Source organism: Uloborus diversus, chromosome 1, assembly GCF_026930045.1.
Source record: "Uloborus diversus isolate 005 chromosome 1, Udiv.v.3.1, whole genome shotgun sequence".
In the NCBI taxonomy this organism is placed as follows: Eukaryota; Metazoa; Arthropoda; class Arachnida; order Araneae; family Uloboridae; genus Uloborus; species Uloborus diversus.
The window spans coordinates 52,655,022-52,674,922 of record NC_072731.1 but is presented as its reverse complement, the minus strand read 5'-3'; the positions used below and the strand labels follow the sequence as shown (position 1 = coordinate 52,674,922).

General features: G+C 34.5%; 1 protein-coding gene across 1 annotated transcript; it reads left to right on the top strand.

Moving 5' to 3' along the window:
• Positions 1-1,913: 1,913 nt before the first annotated feature.
• LOC129221042 (uncharacterized) lies at positions 1,914-19,388 on the top strand. The gene is made up of 6 exons (XM_054855514.1): positions 1,914-2,457; positions 5,630-6,033; positions 7,444-7,554; positions 9,075-9,092; positions 17,469-17,565; positions 19,222-19,388. Exons 1-6 carry the CDS (start codon positions 1,914-1,916, stop codon positions 19,386-19,388), a joined length of 1,341 nt encoding a protein of 446 aa, XP_054711489.1.
• Positions 19,389-19,901: the final 513 nt, after the last annotated feature.

The window sequence follows — 19,901 nt, the reverse complement described above, 5'->3', positions numbered from 1 at the left end:
TCAATGATGAAAGCAACCGTTATGAAAATCTTTCTATCTGTATTTAATGGTTCTTTTTTCTCAGAATTCATGGTACCTTGAGGTGGTTTACAGCCTTAATCCCTAGGAATGTTTGCTCTTAATTTTCCATGACTAACATTAGACACTACATCACTGTAAACTTTTATGCATTAGGTGTAAAATTTACGCATTTTAGCAGTTCTTATTCTTATGCTCTTATACTCCAGTTCCAGTATTTATGCACTTTGAAATTCAACTGCATCTGTTTCCCCATCACTCCCTCATTTTCGTCTACTTTGTGGTTCCATCCCTTAAACATTAATAACTTTGTGTTTTTTTTTTTTTTTTCAAGTTTCTACTACTTTATTTCTTGCTGAGTAATTGCACAATCATCGTTTTGCTACCCGTCTTTGGAAATATCAGAGATGGGACATCTGCTCTAAAACAATCTTTGTACTATCATGCTGCAGCAATATCTGGCAATCTGTTTACGCCCAAAATGCGATAAACAAAGCATCAAATAAAAATTGGCAGTTGTCAAAATTTTAAGGTAAAGTGCTGCTTTTTAATATTTTATTTATTTATTAAACCATCTAATAATAGGAGTCCGAGTCCTCTCAGGGACCAATTTACACACTTGGGTGCCCCGGGGCACTGACAAATATGGTGGTCCGCCCCCCCCCCCCAAAAAAAAATCGGATAGTATTTTGATAGAAAGAAACTTCTAAAATAAATTCCTGATTTTCATGCAAGAAAATTTTTTACAGTCGCAGATGAAGAAACTAATGGTTAAGGTAAATCATAATGTGCTTTCTGCGTTCTTTTGTTTTCTTGTAGTAAATTGTTCTATAATGTCCTTGTAACCAAGTTTTGTGGTCAAACTTCCTTATATTGATAATAGAGCTAATGAAGATAATTTACTATCAGAAATGAGAGTACGCAAAAGACACTTAGTTCTCTTCAATAGCGAAAATTATGGTTCTCCACTACAATTGGAGATTGGCAAAGTCAAAAACAATTTCAGGGCTGTACCTACATTGGCAAAAGTATCCATTTACCAAGTTTATGGTTTTTTTAAACTTTTCGGTCATTAAACTTTCTTTTCCGATGATTGAACTAATATGAATAAATTTATCAGGAAAAGATTCCTCTAAATCACAGCAGTAAGATTTTTAAAGATCTTTTGCCTTTTCTCAAATATTTTGCTTGTCACATTCAAACAAGCGAGAAAATTTCTTTAATATGTCATCATTGGCTGACATCCTGAAATTTAGTTTTGTAATCAAATTATCACATCTTACATAAAAAAGGGAAACCTTGAAACTTTGCTTAGTCTAATATGACTTCTTCACATTGTCCATCATAAAACTGTTTTGGAGTTTTTTTCTGTCTTTTTGCACTCTGTCTTTTTGCTCAAAAAAAGAAAAAAAAAAATGTTGACCGAAATTTGGTACCCCGGGCCCGGGCCCCGAATGCCCCAACGTAAATCAGTCCCTGAGTCCTCTGTCATAACTCAGAGATCTTGATGTTGTCCATAGGCAAGTTTGACGACTAAGGCAATTTTCTGTTGATTGAATTATTTTTCGATTGAATATTCGTGCCTTCCTCGATTTTATCCCCTCTAGAGGAGCCGAATCAACCTCAGGTTGGGAGCCACTGATCTAAGGTCTTCTATGTTTCCATTGTTGCACATTTTTGATTCATCTATCATAGACGAATATAAAATTCTAAAAATTCATCAAAAAGTTTCTTTTTTAAGGTTTTCATTCTACCGAGACACTTTCTCAGATTCGTCAGACGTCAAGCACAACAAGGATGATTCTCCTCCGTTCCACCTCTCAAGTTCTCCATTCCACCTCCCACAATTGGATAACTACACACATCCCTCAAATCACGTAAAAGTCAAAGAGTCAATGTCTGAAGATGACAGTGCTGATGGACATGAGTTAAAAATTGCTCTTCCGGAACGTATTCCTTCTGGCTCACAAATTTCCCTCGGCTGTTTCAGTCATGAACCGATTGCTTTCAAAGTTAAAACAGATGACTGTAATACCATTTGTGATAGTGGTAGAGAAAGACTGAGCTCACCGTCTAACTTCAATGACGAAAATCCTCTGGAAAGTTTTTCCAAATTACCTAGTGCCATGCCAACTTGTCCAATACCTGATACAACAAAGGGCTTCATGCAATGCGAGCGAAATAGAAATTCATCAAAGTTGATTGAATCAGAAGTTTCCGAAAGCTCTCCCGAGACGTTGGCACAAAACTCCCTCTCATCTTTCAATGCTTGCCAACCGGGGCATGTTGAAATTAAATCTGAAAGATCACTTGTTGAACAACAGTCGTCCACTTTGCCTCCTTGCCCCTCAAGTCTGGAAAACTTTATGATGGAAACTGAGTCCAAATTCCTGCTGCCTAAAGTTATTGAAAAATCTCATTCTCACCCAAATGCATATGGTAAGTGCTTTTTACTTTTTTCACAAAATGTAAGTTTTTACTTCATTGTACAGAGTGATTTGAAATGGGTGTACCTACTTTAAGCCCCATTTTCAACATTATGTTGATTATAATTGAATATTTGCTATACACAACTTAGAAGTCTTAAGAGTCATAAACATTGGTAGGAACATCATCTGTGTTGTATCACTGCTGAATTCTGTGCCTTGTCCTCTCAGATGCTTTGCGGCGATCTTGACCAGTTCCCTTTGCTTAGTGTTCATAAAGTTCTGATCTGAAGGCGCCAAACAAGTGCCCTCGGGGGTTTCACGAAGCACCAAGTAAAAAAACACTCAATACTAGAATTACATGCAGTTGCTGAGCACACCTTCACCCTCATGGCTCCAGAGCATTTCTGCAAAACATCTGCAAGAGCATAGCGCAGCTTTCAGCTGTTTAACCACATTTTATTTTGTTCATACCAATGTCTATGACCCTCTTGACTTCAAGGTAACTGAATAACAAATATTGAACAGCAAATTCAGCAGCCGTCATAGGCTTTGCACATAATCGTAGGATAATCGTAAATCCAGGATCGTAGGTCCACCGTTCTCATATCATACTCCAACACGCATCAAAACATATTCTTTTGATTTTATCGATTGTTGAAAGCAAAAATATTTAAAAAATAAAAATAAATAACTAGGCTAACGGCAACAGTAACAGACAGTGGCGGCAAATAGGGGGTTCAAGAGGGGGCGGTCGCACCCCCAAATTTTTTGAGCAGAATGATAGAAAATGGGTGAATTCAATTTATGTAAGTCGGAAATCAATGTTCATTAAAGGAAATCTCGCTGCTTCTCAGCAACTATTTGATGAAACTCGACACATTCCCAGACTAGAAAGAGTGTTTTTCGTTATTTAGTTGATGACTTAGAAATTCATGAAGTATTTTCGGCTTTTTCAGAACATAAAAAACTGATAGAGAATCATGGTTAATTTTAACTAAAGAAGACATTGCCTCATAAAGGTTAAATATTTCACACTTGTGTGCCCAGTGTAACGATGGTATGCTCAATATGAGAGGCTCGTGAAAAGTGGTGTGGCAGCATGGTTTTCACAAAAAAATTCCAGGATATTTTACATTCACTTTTACGCTCATTTTTTAAGTGTATATTTATTTAATGAGTGTTCATCACTTTCTTTTGCTAGAAAGACGTTATTGAATAAAAAAGACATATAAACCAAATACCTTTTATGGGGCTCTATTAATTATGTAATCGCTGAGTGATACGAGATAATCTTTAAGAGTTTAAAACGATGAAAACATTAATCTGTAACTTCAACAGTGATTTGTTGACTGGAAGAATTATTGCAAAACGATTCTTTCAATGGTGAAAAAGCTCATGCCCTTTAGCATGTATGACTTCATTTGAATTTTTATTCAATTTGTTTGCATCGGGAAAAGGTTTTTGAAAAATGTGTTACTCTATCAAAATCTATATCTTCAATCCGCTATTCGACTATTCAAACCACAGTTCAATTTACAATTGATCTGTGCACCATACTACCACAGTTTAATCTACAATTGAAACTGAAAATGGATTTTTTATAGATGTATATTTCAATCAATCGTGAAATTTTTCAAAAACATTCTTAATCCAAGCCAACTTTAAAGAGGCGCAAAAAAAAAAAAAAAAAAAAAAAAAAGCGACAAAAATCCACATGATGATGAGAAGTCAAACATTGATTTTTGAATATTTTGTATGAAGTAATAGATTTAGTTTCGAATGAAATTAACACAAGATTTGATGATAATTATTTTTCTGTATGGTTGGCTGGTATTTTGGTTATTTGGATTGGATTTTGGAAACGTAAAATAAAATGTTTCAACTGTGAGCAAAATTTTTAGCATGAGGCAAGAAAAATTACAAGCAATATACCGACAGAATGGTTTTCACATCCATAGACTGCAGTTTCGTCTTTGTTATGGACTCATCAGTCTGGAATAGTGAATAACAGAGCTGGAGGCAGATGATATCTCATTGAAGCCGAGAGTGACTACATGACTAGATTATTCAATGATGAAAAGTTTAAGCCCCTCACAGTGTTTGAAGTAGCCTGGGTGAATTTGAAGAGCAAGATATAAAAAGTGTTTTATATATAGCTTTGTGTTACTTCAATTATTTTTCAACTATTACAATTAGCTCAGCTAATAGAGAAAGATTTTTTTTTTATGTCTCAGGAGGTTAGAGAAATATTTTCGAAGTATAAAGGGGGAAAAAAATACCTTTTCCATTTAGCTGAACTGGCAAAACAGCACGACATTGGGCACCGATAGATTTGTAACACGATTCCCTGCTCTTCCGAATTCCAAAAATCATACATTATAACTTTTCCAAAAGATATAAAAACTTTAGTAGCGAGATGTTTTGTATAATAACTTTTTAGTCAATGAATCAAAATTTTAATATTTTCTAAACACTAATTTTATTCATACTAAAAACCGATTTTATGACAACTTCTTGTTAGCTAATGTGTGTTTGGTTTCGCTTTGTGGTTATACATATTTAAGAAACTCGACCCCCCCCAAATGAAATGGTGAAATGCCGCCCCTGCTGGAACAGCTGCTGATAGGCAAGGTAAGAAGAGGCTGCAAGGGTGAATCCACATTCGGAAATGTATGTGTAATGTTTAGTGATCTTATCCTTTTTTCCGTTTTTCTTCATAATGCTCTTTCATTGAAATTTTTAAAGAGCGAAATGCCTTATGAAATGATTCGAAGCACAGTGCAGAGTTCTGCATGGGTCGACTAGTAACTATTATACTGAATTAGTAAATGTAGAGATGTCCTGACATGGAGTACTAATTCTCACATTATCTTGTTTGTTGCTAACTCAAACATTGATGATTCAATACATTCTCTGCAAAGCACAGTAATGGATGTTTTAATAATAAATTTATCACAACATTAGTGTTGCAAAAAAAATGCATAAATAAAATAAAAATAAAACTCAAAAATATCTGCAGTCTGAATTCATTGTGTAGGCCATGAGTCGTGTTGTTTTGCTTTCAGATAGAAAAAACAGTTGTTTAGCATCTGAAACTTAATTTTTGGAGTATTCATATGAAAATAACTTCTGATTCTCTTTAGTAGTCTGCAGTTTTTGCAATCTGTTTTCTCTCTCGACAGCAGAAGGAGGCAGAAGTGCACCTGTCATTGCCCAAACCGAGGAAAAGAAGCAGACAGCGAATCGGTTTCCATTCCAGCCGTTTGTACCCCAGAAAGACAAGAAAGATAATCCAGATTTAGGAAAACCTTTTTCTGAAAATGTAGTCGGTGGCCATCCAAGACCTCCAATGATCGAAACAGCTCCAGAAGAGGGCCCCTTAAATGGCAGCCCGGCTGCATCCGGAACTTCTGAAAGTGCTTCTGTTGTAGACAAAGTCGCTGGTGACAGAGCCTTGTCTTCCGAAATCCTGGGTGTCACGGCAAAGACGGATGTTGTAATGGCAGCCGAGTGCAGTGCTATTGAAACACAGGGAGCCTTGTGTAATAATCTGTTGAAGAATCATGTAAACAATGAATCTACAAAGGTAAACTGGAAAGTATTCCCTTTAATATTTTCACCTGTTTCTCAAGCATTTTGCACTACAATATGTTTTTTTTTTTTTTTTTAAATTATGCATAATACATTAGAGCCTCGAATCTCCAACCCTCTTTATTCCGGATCTTCGGATTATCCGTATCAAATTGGTACACTTTAAAAAAATTTTAATAATAAATTTAAATAATGATGGCAGAATAACTCTAATTATGCCCAATTTGCTTTTTATTTTGGTCAAATGTACAGCTCCTTCATACATCGTACAGTTTGCGATCCCCTTCATATTTTGTTGACACATAATGCTATTTATTATTTTTACATTAAACATTCATTTTACCAAATTTTCAATATTTTAATTTCAAATTTTAGTACTATACTTTTCTTGTATGCTATCAAGTTTTCTGAAGGTTTTTTAAGGTTTAATGCAAAACTCTGCATTTTATGAGTCAAAAACTTGCGTGCAAAATTGGGTTTTGTAAAAAAAATACATATATCTTTGAATATAAGCGATACTTTCACAAAAATATAAAAATGAATTCTACATAGTTTGTGAACTTATTTCTGAAATTTATACCTTGTTCTCAGCTATTTACAATGAAAGGTGATCAAAAAAAAAAAAAAAACTCTATGTTTCCTCAATTTGTTACTGGTCCCCTAAATGCATCAGTGATTTTTTCGAAAATGACTGCTGGAACACTTTTTATTTATTGAAAGTTACAGAATATTTGTTCTCTTATTTCTCAAGAGATCAGTAAAAATGTGAATTTTTATAAGTGTCCCAATACTTTTGGGGGATGTAACGTATATAGTAGAAAAAATGCTAAGGAATGAGTATGTACCAATAAAACTGCAATCTGATACGAAATAGCAATTTCAGGTCCTCAAGAAGAAACCTTCAAAATCTTAAATGAAAAGAAAAATCCCTTTTTTCTTTCTTGAACATTTTTTCAAATCTGGATAAAATTTAAATTTCGAAAAAAATGTTGCGGGGCGTTATTGAAAGGTGCTATTTTGAGAATCCACTGACGGTATTCTGAAATATCAATGACTTGATCTTGGCAATGCAAGACAAACCTGCCCTTTACTGGTTAGGTACCCGTAACTAGTCATTTACCCTGTTTATATTTAAATTTTATCATTTTTAATGAAAAATTGAAAATCTACAATTAATTTAGGTAATAGTTTTTTAATAACAAGTAATATTTTTAGTTTTCAAAAGAATCACAGATTGAGAAAATGTTTACAGAAATTTTTACAAGTCTGCTGGCCGAAGAAAAAATCGAGAAATGCTGCTGTAGAAAAACAAAGTCAAAAGGCTCCATAAAGACAAAAAGAGAGTTTTGTATTGAAATATGCATTTTGTAGTGTCTAATTTAATCTAATTTTTGTTTCATTCCAGCCTCTTGGAAAGAAAAGGATTAAGAAGACTAAGAAGAATCAGGGAAAAAACAAGAATCAAAATGCTCCAAAGAAATCATCTTGTCCAATTCAAGAAAACCCATGGATCGATGTAAGTTAGCACTCTTATAGAAAGGAATCAGTAGCATTTCTTTCTTAAATTTAGAAGAGGATATAAGTAACTTTCAGCAATGAAGGTGTTTTTGCCAAGGGCCATGGCGCCCATGGGGGGGGGGGGGAGAGCAGAGGAGGCTTAAAATATTAGAAGTGTCAATTTTTAAGATAAAGTACAACAGTGATTTAAAATGCCCCTTAGAACAAGGACAATATTCCTTAAACAGTGTTCGTGCTCAACTATCTGTAACGTGGGACCCATTAATGAAAAAGATTTGGATCATTTGGTGGAAAAAAATGAGTTCCTCAAATTTTAAATAGAAAATCTTACAGTATAAATGAATAATATAAAAAATATTTATACTTGTGAGGGGGGGGGACTCACCTCTCGTACTGATTTTAAAAAAGTTATGAAATAACTAAATTGGTTAATTTTTACCCTTATTTTTTGTGATTATCATTGTAAAATTATTTTCAAACAATACACTTGCCAGAATTAGTTATGTGAGAAACTATTTGTTCAGTTACAATGAGATTTATAACACTCAAAATTGAGTTATATATATATAAGTTGGATTTTACCATAAAATACTAAATGAGTGCCTCTAATTAGCAGAAAACACTCCCTAAACCTTTGTTTTGCAAGAATATTGTATTGGTGAAAATACCGACCAGCCACTCATGCAGAAAAACTCAACTTTAGGCCCTTGCATGTGTGTTTACTGTTCATATATAAAATATTTTTGCTTTGGCTATGTCACTGGAAGGAATAGACAGATGTTTTTTTTTAAAAAAGCTTTTAAATTATTTCTTAGCCCCCCCCCCTAAAATTACACACATGGGTGTCCTTACCAAGGACAACTCTTAATGATCAACATTTTAAAATGGAAACCATATTGAATTGTTAGTTTTGGCTTTCGCATTGCCGTGTAGTATTAATGATGTTTTATGACAGTTTGAAGTCTTGGTTTGTTTTTGTTTCTATTGCATAAAAATGCCACTTAATTTCCGTAAACTAACCTAAAAAATATTTTTGATTTTTCACTTGGTGTTAAAAGTTCATATAAGTAGCCTAGTGTGGGGCAATATGGTGAATTATTTACTCTGCTTTTATCGCCACCTATCTAGTAGGCACGTCCAGTGGCCCAAGCGATTGCCCAAGCAGCTGTGATTTCCAGTTGTCTTCATATACTTTGTAACATTTGTTTCTAGTGTATCTGTGTTTTCTGAGTAAAGCGTGTTAATTCTAGTAACTGTTATGTTGAATAGAACATTTTTTTATGCAGCAAAAACAAATATGTAATACATAATACTAATTAATTACAAAAATACATTAGAAATGCATATTAGCAACACATTAAGTGAACAAATAATGACTGAAACTAGGGTTGAAAAAAATGCAGTGCTAAAATATCACTAAGTTTAGAGCTTTTAGAAGCAAATACTGCAGTCAATTTAATAGTTCATTTAAATATGAATTCTATTCTCGTTCATTAGCAGCAAAATATTTAATTACAGAATCAAAAAACGTATCAGGTGAGTTGTTTTTAAAAGAATATATTCTAGGGCTGTATTTTCAAAAATAGAAATATGAGTGATAACAAAGGGGGCAAGGGGGGGGGGTTATAGTTTTAGTTTAATAGCAAAGGGTCCAAAGCAACAAGGATAAGATACATGTAAAAATTAATTTTTAAAAAATTGGACATCTGCCCTTTCTGTGATCAACATCCTGAAAGTCTAGTTTAGAGTGATAAAAATGTAAATTAAGTAAAACTGATTTATTTTAAACTGATTTATGATAATTGAAAATAATATAACCTAAAAAGTTGGGGGCCAAAAAAAAAATCGACAACTAAAAACTGTAAGACTTTTAGCATCAGCAAAAACAATTTTTTTAAAAAAGAGGAGAAAAAAAAATGTACAAAATTTTGCAGAATCGCTGCCATTGTAACCAAGTAACAAAAATGATTAATGAAGTTTGTAAGCATAAACTTATCATCTTAAGGCTTATCATCTTGTATTTCCCTTTTTCTCTCATCTCGTTTTTGTGAAAGAATAAAAACAAACAAACAGAGAAAACAGAAAAGTTTCACATGTATATAAAACTAATCATATTCATCAAATACGTCCTCGATAGAAATATTATTTTTGCATCCTTCTCTTGTCTAGCTTTACAACCAAGTTCGATTTACATAATGGTTATGGTCAAAATTGCATTAAATAATCTTGATATCATTTATTTCCTTCTACATTATGAGAATTTTCCCTTTGTACTCAGGGATTGTATCCCTGGTACCTGTTATTTGGGGGGGGGGGGCAATCAGGAATGTAAACAGGGAAAATTACGGTGCAAGTTGCGCCATCAAAATTTTTGGGGTGGATTTTTTAATTTTTACATATACTCCTGTTTGTGAAAAAAATGCAACACCATGAAGGAAGCCTCATAGTTGAATGAAATTTAATACACAGTTGAGTGGTAATGGTACATATAAATGGTTGCATTTTCAAGCCAAACAAACAATAAAAAGAGATAGAAATTGGTATTTTGTGTGGCCACCACGCTCCGCAATAAGAGCTGCTACACCACTCGGCATGGAGTGAAACAAAGTTTGAATATCTACTTGCGGAATAGTATTCCATATTGTTTGTATGCGCAACCAAAGTTCGTCTGTCGAAGCAACAGGACGAGGATCACGAGCAAGACACTGCTCAACAAAATCCCACACGTTCAATCGTTGACATATCCGGGGAATAGGCAGGCCAAGGAAGAAGCTGTACCTGCTGCGAACCAAGGTAGGATTTGACAGTCCTGGCGACATGTGGACGAGCATTATCCTACTGGAAGACAGCCTCTGGCAATCCTTGCAGGAAAGGAATAGCTTGGGGCTGTAGAACTTCGTTTATGTATCGGGTACTGTTCAAATTGTCCACAATTTGTAACAATTGTGATCGTCTATGATATGCTATGGCACCCCAGACCATAACTCCGGGTGTTCGTCCACTGTGGTGTTCGATAATGCACTCCAGAATGTGCCGTTCACCGGCATAGCATCTGACACGAATTCGGCCATCATGGTGCCACAAATTGAAGCGAGACTCGTCAGGAAAGACGACCTGCTGCCAATCAGCGCGCCAGCTTCTATGCAACACTGCGATCCATTGTATCCGCCATTGGCGATGGTTTTGCGTGAGAGAAATCCTGTATAAAAGAATCCTTGCATGAAGCCGACGCTGCAGTAGACATCTCCGAATTGATGAAGTACACAATAAAACACCTGTAGCTGTAGAACACTGTGCTGCCAATTGTCTAGAAGAAGCTGTGTCGTCCGTCAGTGCCATATGCACCAGGTGTCTGTCATCGCGAGCTGACATCACATTTCGGGGTCCACTCCCGGATTTCCGAACTGTCCGACAGTCGTCCGTCCACTGCTTCCAAGCACGCATGATTGTGCTGCTGTTACGCTGCACACGAGTGGCTACTATGCGATAAGACGATCCTGCTTCACGAAGGCCGACGATTCTGCCCCGTTCAAACTACAAAATTGGCTCAAATTTCGCTTTCTTTCGTCGAAGAGGCATCGTAAAGATGCAGTTAACGTTTACTCTAGCATATAGCCACCGATAATCATACATGCCTCCCTACAGCCATCTATTTATATTCAGTTCGATCCGCCGTTCAGAGGGCGCTGCTCAGCATACGCATGCACTACCAGTCTGCAATTCTAATCATTCGCATATTATGCCCTACTTTACATTTCCTGCAATTTTCAGCTCACTCACGTAAGTCCTTCATGGTGTTGCAATTTTCACAAACAGGAGTATATTTATTTAAACGGGGTTCATATGCTCCGGGAAAACCTGGAATTGTCAGGGAAAATGACATAGTCAAAAATGTCAGTTAAAAGTCAAGGAATTTTCCAAATACTATGGCCAAAAAAAATTTTTCCCTATTTATTTTGTTCTTTGAGATCTAATCTTCATTTATATCAATGTTTCTTAAAAAAAAGAAGTGGCAACCCAAAAAAACTTCCGTAGTCGCCATTTTTGACCCTCACTAGTTCCCAATGAAAAAATTCCTCAGCTAAACAGGAATTACGCACTAACTCAACATGGAAGAAGACAATTTACTGCTTCAGAAGCACAATCTGAAGATGGGATGAGGGTCGATTGGTGAAATTCGTTTTTTTGATTGGAAAGTCTTTTCAGCTATGTGTGAAACTTAGCCGCCCTTTTTGGTCATTCACAAGATGGAAGTAGACACTATCCTTAAATGCCTTAGTTTCCGAAAACAAAGCAGAATTGGTTGCAAACCAATGAAAATTTCACAACATGGGCTGCAAATTGTTTTATTATTATCATTATTATTATTGTTTTAAATAATTTTCTTGAGAAAATGAAAAATTTTGTTCTTAAAACTTAATCTTATCCTCATTGCGTTGGACGCAAATGCGACAAAACTTTCCAACTAAATTGTAGTTTCATGAAGATTTATTATTTTTTAATTGTTTTCATGCGACATTCAAAAAAATATTTCTTATTTTTGTACGTGGCTGCCATATTTGGTCATTCATAAGATGGAAGGGCCTAAGTTCCCGAAAACAGCATTGAATGTTAATTGCAATGCAAACTATTGAAAACAACAAAAAATGTGCCCTTTTTTCTGGATAATTTGTAATTATTTTCTGGAAAAATGTAAAATTTAATTTTCAGAACATTTTTTTATTCTAATTGAAATGAGTTGCTAATTCTCTTATGTGGTAAAAACTGACTTTTTTGTCTTAATTGTAGTTTTTTAAGGATTATTAATTATTTATAACTTCTTTTATGCTAAAAATTAAAAAAGCTACTTATTGTCTTAAATTTTTCACTTAGTCGCCATAATTGGTTGTTTGCACGATGGAAGTAGATGTAAACTTCCAAAAACAGAATTGAATGAGAAAGTAACATAAATAGAATTTTTGAAAATTAACTATTATTTTCTTTAAAAGAAAAATTGAAATTGTAATGAAAGCTGGGTTGTTTAGTTTAAGGTTTAAACCGTGCACTTCATCGTTTTTTCCCAAATGTTTTCATGAATTTTACACATTATTGCAAAGAGTAAAATCTTATTGATGCAAAGTAACTATCAAAGCTTTATAGATTAATTACAGATTTAATAAATTTAGAAACTTATATTTTTTAAGGTAATGCAAGTTTGCTAAATAGTTTTTCTTTTGTTGTTTTCTTTTTTTTTGAATCAATGTAGCTTTTCTATTAGGTACATAAGTATACAAGGCAGACCAGCTAAGATTTTCTAAGATTACATAGAGGAAAAATCCAAGTAGCACTTTTTTTATTTATTCAATTATTATTATTTTTCAGTTTTTTGCATTTCAAAGTAGTCCTAAAAGCATATTTCAACCAAAACTTCATTTACTACCCAATTTGCGTGATTACTTAAGATTTATTGAGATAGATTATGTACCATTAAAGCGATGCATAGTATATAAATTTTAACGCTAGAATATTCAAATGACATTAGAAAAAAAGAACTAAAGGAGTCCATGAACACTTAGAGTAAGCATAAAATTGTGCTTATACATGCACACTTTTTGCATCCCCGATAGATGATGCAGTCAGAGCAAGAAAAGAAAATATATAAAATTATGAAAACCAAAAAATATTCATGTAACTCAGTGCTCTTATAAAAAATTTTTTTTTAAACCTAACTATCACCTTTCAAAGAACTTTTTTTTTAATCCTAATATAATAAAAGAAGTCTCATGTATGAATGGTGGAAGAATCAATTCACATTAATTTTTATGAGTCTCCATTATTAAAATATGTTAAAAGAATATTTCATACTGAAGCTTTTTTTTTCTTTGATAAAAAAAAATGTATTACTAAATGCGTTAAACCAAGAGAAATAATGTCTCTCTACAATAAAAAACATAATGATTTTCTTAAAATCTACTTGTCCTATTTCTATAATTGTTGTCACTGATGCATAAGGTAAATAAATTACATGATTTGTAACTTTTTTTTAAATCTTTACACAAAATATGTGTTGATCTTTTGATTTTTAAAGTTATGTAATGTACATCAGACTTGTGGTTCATTTGTAGATACTGCAAAACACTTTCCATGTTTAAGAATGCGTTATTTTAGTTTTAGTTTTATTTTTTTATTTATCGTAGATAGTTATGATTATGAGGAAATTAATTTATAAGAATTTATTCTTTGTTATTTGTAATTAATAACGTCTGAACTATCACAGTAAATTATTTCTTTGATTATTTGTACCAAAGCCCATTTAGGTATTGTATTTTTTATAATACTTAAAGATTTTCAAACATTATTCTCCTATAGAAATCTCTACGTATGAGGAAATAAAATTGCATGATTTTACCCTTAATTATTATTAATTACCCTTACCCTTAATAATTTTAGGTTTGTGCCCAATTTCAGAAATACTGACTTTGTGGCACTTCGGCAGAGTTTGAAAGCAGTTTCTTCTTCTGGATTGGACAATAGTGATGTGAATCTTCAATGGGCAGAATTTAAGGAAAATCTAGCGAATACGGTTAGGGATCACGTTCCTTTTAGGAGAAAGGGTGTCAACACTAAAATTTGGCCAATGTGGTTCTCCAGGGAAACTAAAGACGCTCTAAATTACAAGCAAGCTGCTTTTCATAGGTTTAGAGAAACAGGTCACAGTGCAGATAGGCTCCAATATTGTAAGGCAAGGTAAGGCAAGACGTAAATTTAAGTATTTGGTACGGATTCAGAAAAGAGAGTTGGAGCAAAGACTGGCAGATAACATAAACAGGAATCCCAAGAGGTGTTTTGCATACGCTAATTCGGGGAAAGTTCGAAATAGTCATATTGGGCCACTGGTTGATGAGCACGGAATTTTAATTCAGGACGATAGTGATATTGCTAATGTTCTTAATAACTTTTTTTCGAGTGTTTTTAACGATAACTGTATCTCAACAGTTGACACCAACAAGACACAAGCTATAGTACAGCTTGAGGACTTTGTATTTTCCAGGGATGACGTTTTACTTCATTTGAAAAAAATTAAAGAGACTAAGGCTCCTGGGCCAGATAATATTTATCCGAAAATTTTAGTTGAATGTGCAGAGGAATTAGCAGATGTAATCGCAAACATTTTCAATGCTTCTTATAATTCGGGGACAGTGCCAGAGGACTGGAAGCTGGCTAACATTACACCGCTCTTCAAGAAAGGGTCTAAAGGGAGTGCGGGAAATTATAGACCTGTGAGTCTAACTTCAGTGGTTTGCAAAATTTTTGAAACATTGATGAAAATTAAGATAGTAAATTTTCTAGAGACTAATAATCTATTGACTAGTTTTCAGTACAGTTTCAGGAAAGGTAAATCTTGTGCAACTAATTTATTACATTTCTATGACAAAGTTACCATGGCTTTGGACAATAAGAAGCCTGTAGATGTTGTTTACATTGATTTTTAAAATGCTTTCGATAAGGTACCGCATGTTGCTCTACTTAGCAAATTAGCTGATATAGGAATAGGAGGGAAAACTTTCATTTGGGTAAAAAACTGGCTGACCGGAAGGAAACAAAGAGTAGTTGTAAGGGGAAATTATTCTAATTGGAGTGAGGTCTTAAGCGGGGTTCCTCAAGGATCAGTGTTAGGGCCTGTTTTGTTCATTGTCTTTATGAACGATATTCACAAAAATATTTCTGGGAACATGAATTGTTTTGCTGATGATGTCAAAGTTATGGGGACTGTAGAAAATGATGAACAAGCAAATCAGCTGCAGGAGGATCTAGATCATATTACGGAGTGGGCTGATAAATGGGGTATGGCTGTTAATGTTGGGAAATGTCAAGTGCTACATATAGGGCATGGAAACAAGTGTACAAGTTATTATTTGCAAGGTTCAGTCATTAGTCAGGCAGACAAAGTTACTGATCTGGGGGTCTTAATAAGTCAGGATTTGAAGTTTAGCCAACAGTGCAGCATTGCTAGCAACAAAGCCTATAAGATGCTTGGGTTTATCAATAGATCTATTTCAAATAAATCTAAAGAAGTTCTTCTGTCATTATATAGAAGTTTGGTAAGACCCCATTTGGAGTATGCTGTTCAGTTTTGGTCTCCTTATCTTAAGAAAGACATTAATGTATTGGAAAGGGTTCAAAGGCGGGCTACAAGGCTAATAAGTGGACTTTCCCACTTAGATTGTGATTCCAGGCTTAGCAGGCTAAAAATGTACAGTCTTGAGCAAAGAAGAGACCGAGGGGACATGATTCAGCTGTTTAAATTTATTAAAACGAAACATGTTACGGGGCTAAAGTTTAGCACTGAAAACAGGACAAGGGGTCATTGTTCTAAGCTATTTAAATCTCAGGCTAACATGGATATTAGGAAAAATTATTATTTTAGCAGGGTAGTGGAACCTTGGAACAGCTTACCGGAAGAGGTGGTAATGAGCAAAGGAGTAGACAGTTTTAAGAGGGCCATTGATCTTCACTGGGGATTGTAAATTGACTAGGACCAGTCTAGCTGAGCCCAGAGCCTGTTGCTGGTCGTCACTTTTGTATTTGTATTTAATAATTTAGGAAGGAAATTAGATACAAATATGAATGTTAAACATCCCTTAACAATTAATTGATAAAATCTTCATAATTTTCCTAAAATAATTTTTTTTTTTTTTTTTGCAAATAGTGTTTAAATCAAATAAAGCTGGTTTAAACCAAAAACAAAACACGTTTTTTTTTTTTTTTTTTTTTTTTTTTTTTTTTTTTTTTTTTTTTTTTTTTTTTTTTTTTTTTTTTTACCAGCTCTGAATAAAAACATAACATCCTTTAATATGCTAAAAGGGAAAAAAAAGATTATTGGTATTGGCCTATAATCGGCGGATGTTGATTTTTGTTTTTATGCATTATATGGTATGCCGATCGATTCAACAAGTTAAACATATTTATACTGAAATTAAGCTTTGTATTTTGCTCCAATTTTGTTTGTGTTTTTCTAATAAGAAAATGTAAAGAAATATTGTAAACTACAAAAGCAGATGCTGAAAGATTGCTGCATGGCTACAGCAAAACACTATAATATTACGCTTGACCCATGACATTGAAGAAAAGCTAAGGCCCCTGAATAAAGTGCTTTGTTATTCATGGATTCACTTCGCTTCTACACTAGTCGATTTCTCTACATTAAAATATGGTGAAACCATAGCTAACTAATTTTGCAAAACATGTGACTTATGCCCTTTTAGAAATAATCGATTCAATTGAATCTGACAATCTTGTGTTCAAAATACTACTTACTTATGTTAAACTAATTTTGAGAACTAAATACTCATATCAAAGACATTAAATATTCTGTATCAACTGAATTGTTTGTTTTCCTGTAAATTATATAATAGAGAAACTTGAAGTAAATGGTATATCAGTCTCTAGTTTCCATCGCCTACTGCAAGGAAATCTTTTAACAAAAAGTATCAAGTTTGAATTAAAAGCAATGGTGTGACTTTCACGTTGGTTATCTAGCATTTTTGTTTCTTAATATATTGTTTCATGTCATATCCTAATATATTGTTGCATTTTTTATCTATTTAGCCCACCTCAATGGTTGTTCGTGAATGGTCTACAATGGCAGAATTGCTGATTCATATGGATATGCACATAGTGCAGCGTAGTAAGAAGTACTCAAAAGCTATCAAAAAAAGAATGATGGCCATGTATGAAAGAATGCTTGCAGAACTAGAAGAACCCCTTGACACTGAAAATCTGGAATCAGATTCTTCTGAGGCAAACGAACGAAACCAAAAAGGTTCGAAAAATTCGGAACTGCAGACCATTGTCACTTCAAACACCAATGATTCTGAGAAAGCAGTTAGCAATACTTCAATCAACAATCCTTGTATGCAGCACTTTAAAAAGCAAAATTCTGTTCATGATGTTGAATTAGTTTCTTCTACTCAAGAAACAAAGCCATATTCCTCTGGAGAATTGGTTTCTCGGGACAACGTTGCCAATAGTAATGACAAAATCACTCCCAAACCATGTCTTTCATCACGCCAGCTGTTACTCAAAGAATGTGTGAAGTTAGAAAATGCTACCATTTCGGAAGGATCGGATGGTTTTTCTCGGAACATATTTCAAAATGCAACCTTGTCTTCTGCTTCCCAAAAACCTTCAGGATTCTTTTCCAAAAGAAACACAACTCCCAGTGGTGTTGTTAATTCTGGTCCAATAAATTCCTCATCATCATTTGATCAAAAATCTTCGGAAACTGATGTAACGAGCATGATTCGTTCCCTTCGTCCAAAAGATGAAAATGACATTTTCCTTTCAGAAGCAACTTCTAATAAACTGCAACTCCCCTCCACCCCTCATAAAGCTTCAACACAAACTAGCCCTAACAGTTTGTCTCCTTCAAGTGCAAAAGACGTTGTAGGATCATCTTCAGTAAACTCTAATAAATGCTCTCTTAGTAACAATCAGCAGAATTCCAAACTAGATTCTCAAAGAGCCAGACTTTGCAGTCTGTCTCCATTGGGTGGCCGCCCATGTCTGGAAATGCATTCTCTAGGGAAAAGACTTCGTTATTTGTCTCCATCAAGGGCCAGTGATTTCAGCTCTAAAGATGTTAAAAAATCACCCTCAATAAATTTAAGCACCATTTCTCCTTATAAGAATTGGGTAAATGATGGAATATGCTCTCCACGAACCAGACTTCGCAGTCTGTCTCCATCCAGTGACTGTCCAAGTCCTGAAATACATTCTCCAAGAACAAGACTTCCTAGTCTGTCTCCATCGAGTGACCGCCAAAGTCTTGGAGTACATTCTCCAAGAACAAGACTTCGTAGTCTGTCTCCATCTTCATCAAGTGCCAGTCATAATAGCTTTCAAGATGTTAAAAAATCACCCTCAACAAATTTAAGCACTGTTTCTCTTTCTAAGAATTGGGTAAGTGATAGAATATGTTCTCCACGAACCAGACTTCACAGTCTATCTCCATCGAGTGACCGCCCAAGTCCCAAAATACATTCTCCAAGAACAAGACTTCGTAGTTTGTCTCCATCTCCATCAAGTGCCAGTGATTATAACTCTAAAGATGTTAAAAAATCCCCCTCAACACGGTTAAACACCTTGGGCTTTCATAAAAACTGGGTAAGTGATGGAATATGTTCTCCACAAACGAGAATTTGCAGTCTTTCTCCATCAAGTGCCAGTGATTTCAGTTCTACAGATATCAAAATCTCACCCTCCAAAAAGTACACTTATGGAAGCAATTGGGGTAGTCTCGAAGTGTGTTCTCCACGAGCCAGGCGCTGTAGTCTGTCTCCATCGAGTGCCAGTGATTCCAACTTTAAAAACATTGAAAGATCACCTTCGATCAACTCTAGCAGATATTCTCTTCGTAGCCATTGGCAAAGTATCGAAGATAATACAAAATCCTTAATGCATTCACCTGTACATAGTGCAAAGCCAGCATCTAATGCAAAATTAAATGTAACTGGGGATAAAGCTGTTAATATCTCATCTAGATCAATCAATTCCCCTTTCAGCAGACATTTAGGGGACTCGATTCCTAATGTTTTACCAAATGAGACTAAAAAGCAGAAAACATTCTTAAGCTCGTCACCAAAGGTGTTATCACCAATTAAAACCGATCTTGACTCTTTGCCAGGAACTTCAACCACTTCTGAAGATGGTGTGGAGACTGAGCAGCCTTTAGAGGTCCAGCCCAGTCCCACGAGTCATTTACCCAGGGCCATTATGGATCCTCGCATGGCTCGTTTGAAACGTAAAAGATTTGATTGCTGTGAAACCATGCACAAGAGAATTCCCAAATAGTACTTTTCTGTACATAGAGCTAGATTTTTTTTCTGTGTCATATTCAAGGGAAATTTAAATCCCTTTTCCTGTTGAAAACAATTTGTTCTCTTTACTTTTCTCGTTTATTATTATTATAGCTTTTTTTCTTTTCTTTTTTTTAAGGTTTTTTTTTCCAATTAAAAATGAGTGGTTACCTCCATCTAACCTGCAATCCATGGCACCAAACATTGACTCTAAAATTTTGCATATTATACATAAACTTTTAATGTTTTGCAAGAAATTTGTCACTGCAACCCTGGAAATCATTCATTGAATGGAGGCATAAAACCCTAAAATTTTTACGTTTCAAACTCATTTATGTTTTCTCATCATTAATATTGTAAATTTGGCTCTATATGTCACGTTTTACTTTATGTGTTTTGTGGAAATTGTGAGTGGGAAGAAGGAGTATCAAGCACAGATTTGCCCAGAGTGCACCACAAGATTCACTATAAATTCAAGTTTCTACCAAAGTTTGTACTTTAACAGCTC

Excerpts from the sequence above, each read along its gene's own strand:
- LOC129221042 (XM_054855514.1), top strand. The coding sequence starts at position 1,914 with ATGTCTGAAGATGACAGTGCTGATGGACATGAGTTAAAAATTGCTCTT. Across the intron at positions 2,458-5,629 it reads TTCTCACCCAAATGCATATG|CAGAAGGAGGCAGAAGTGCA; the intron begins GTAAGTGCTTTT and ends CTCTCTCGACAG. Across the intron at positions 17,566-19,221 it reads TCGGGACAACGTTGCCAATA|GAACTTCAACCACTTCTGAA; the intron begins GTAATGACAAAA and ends ACTCTTTGCCAG.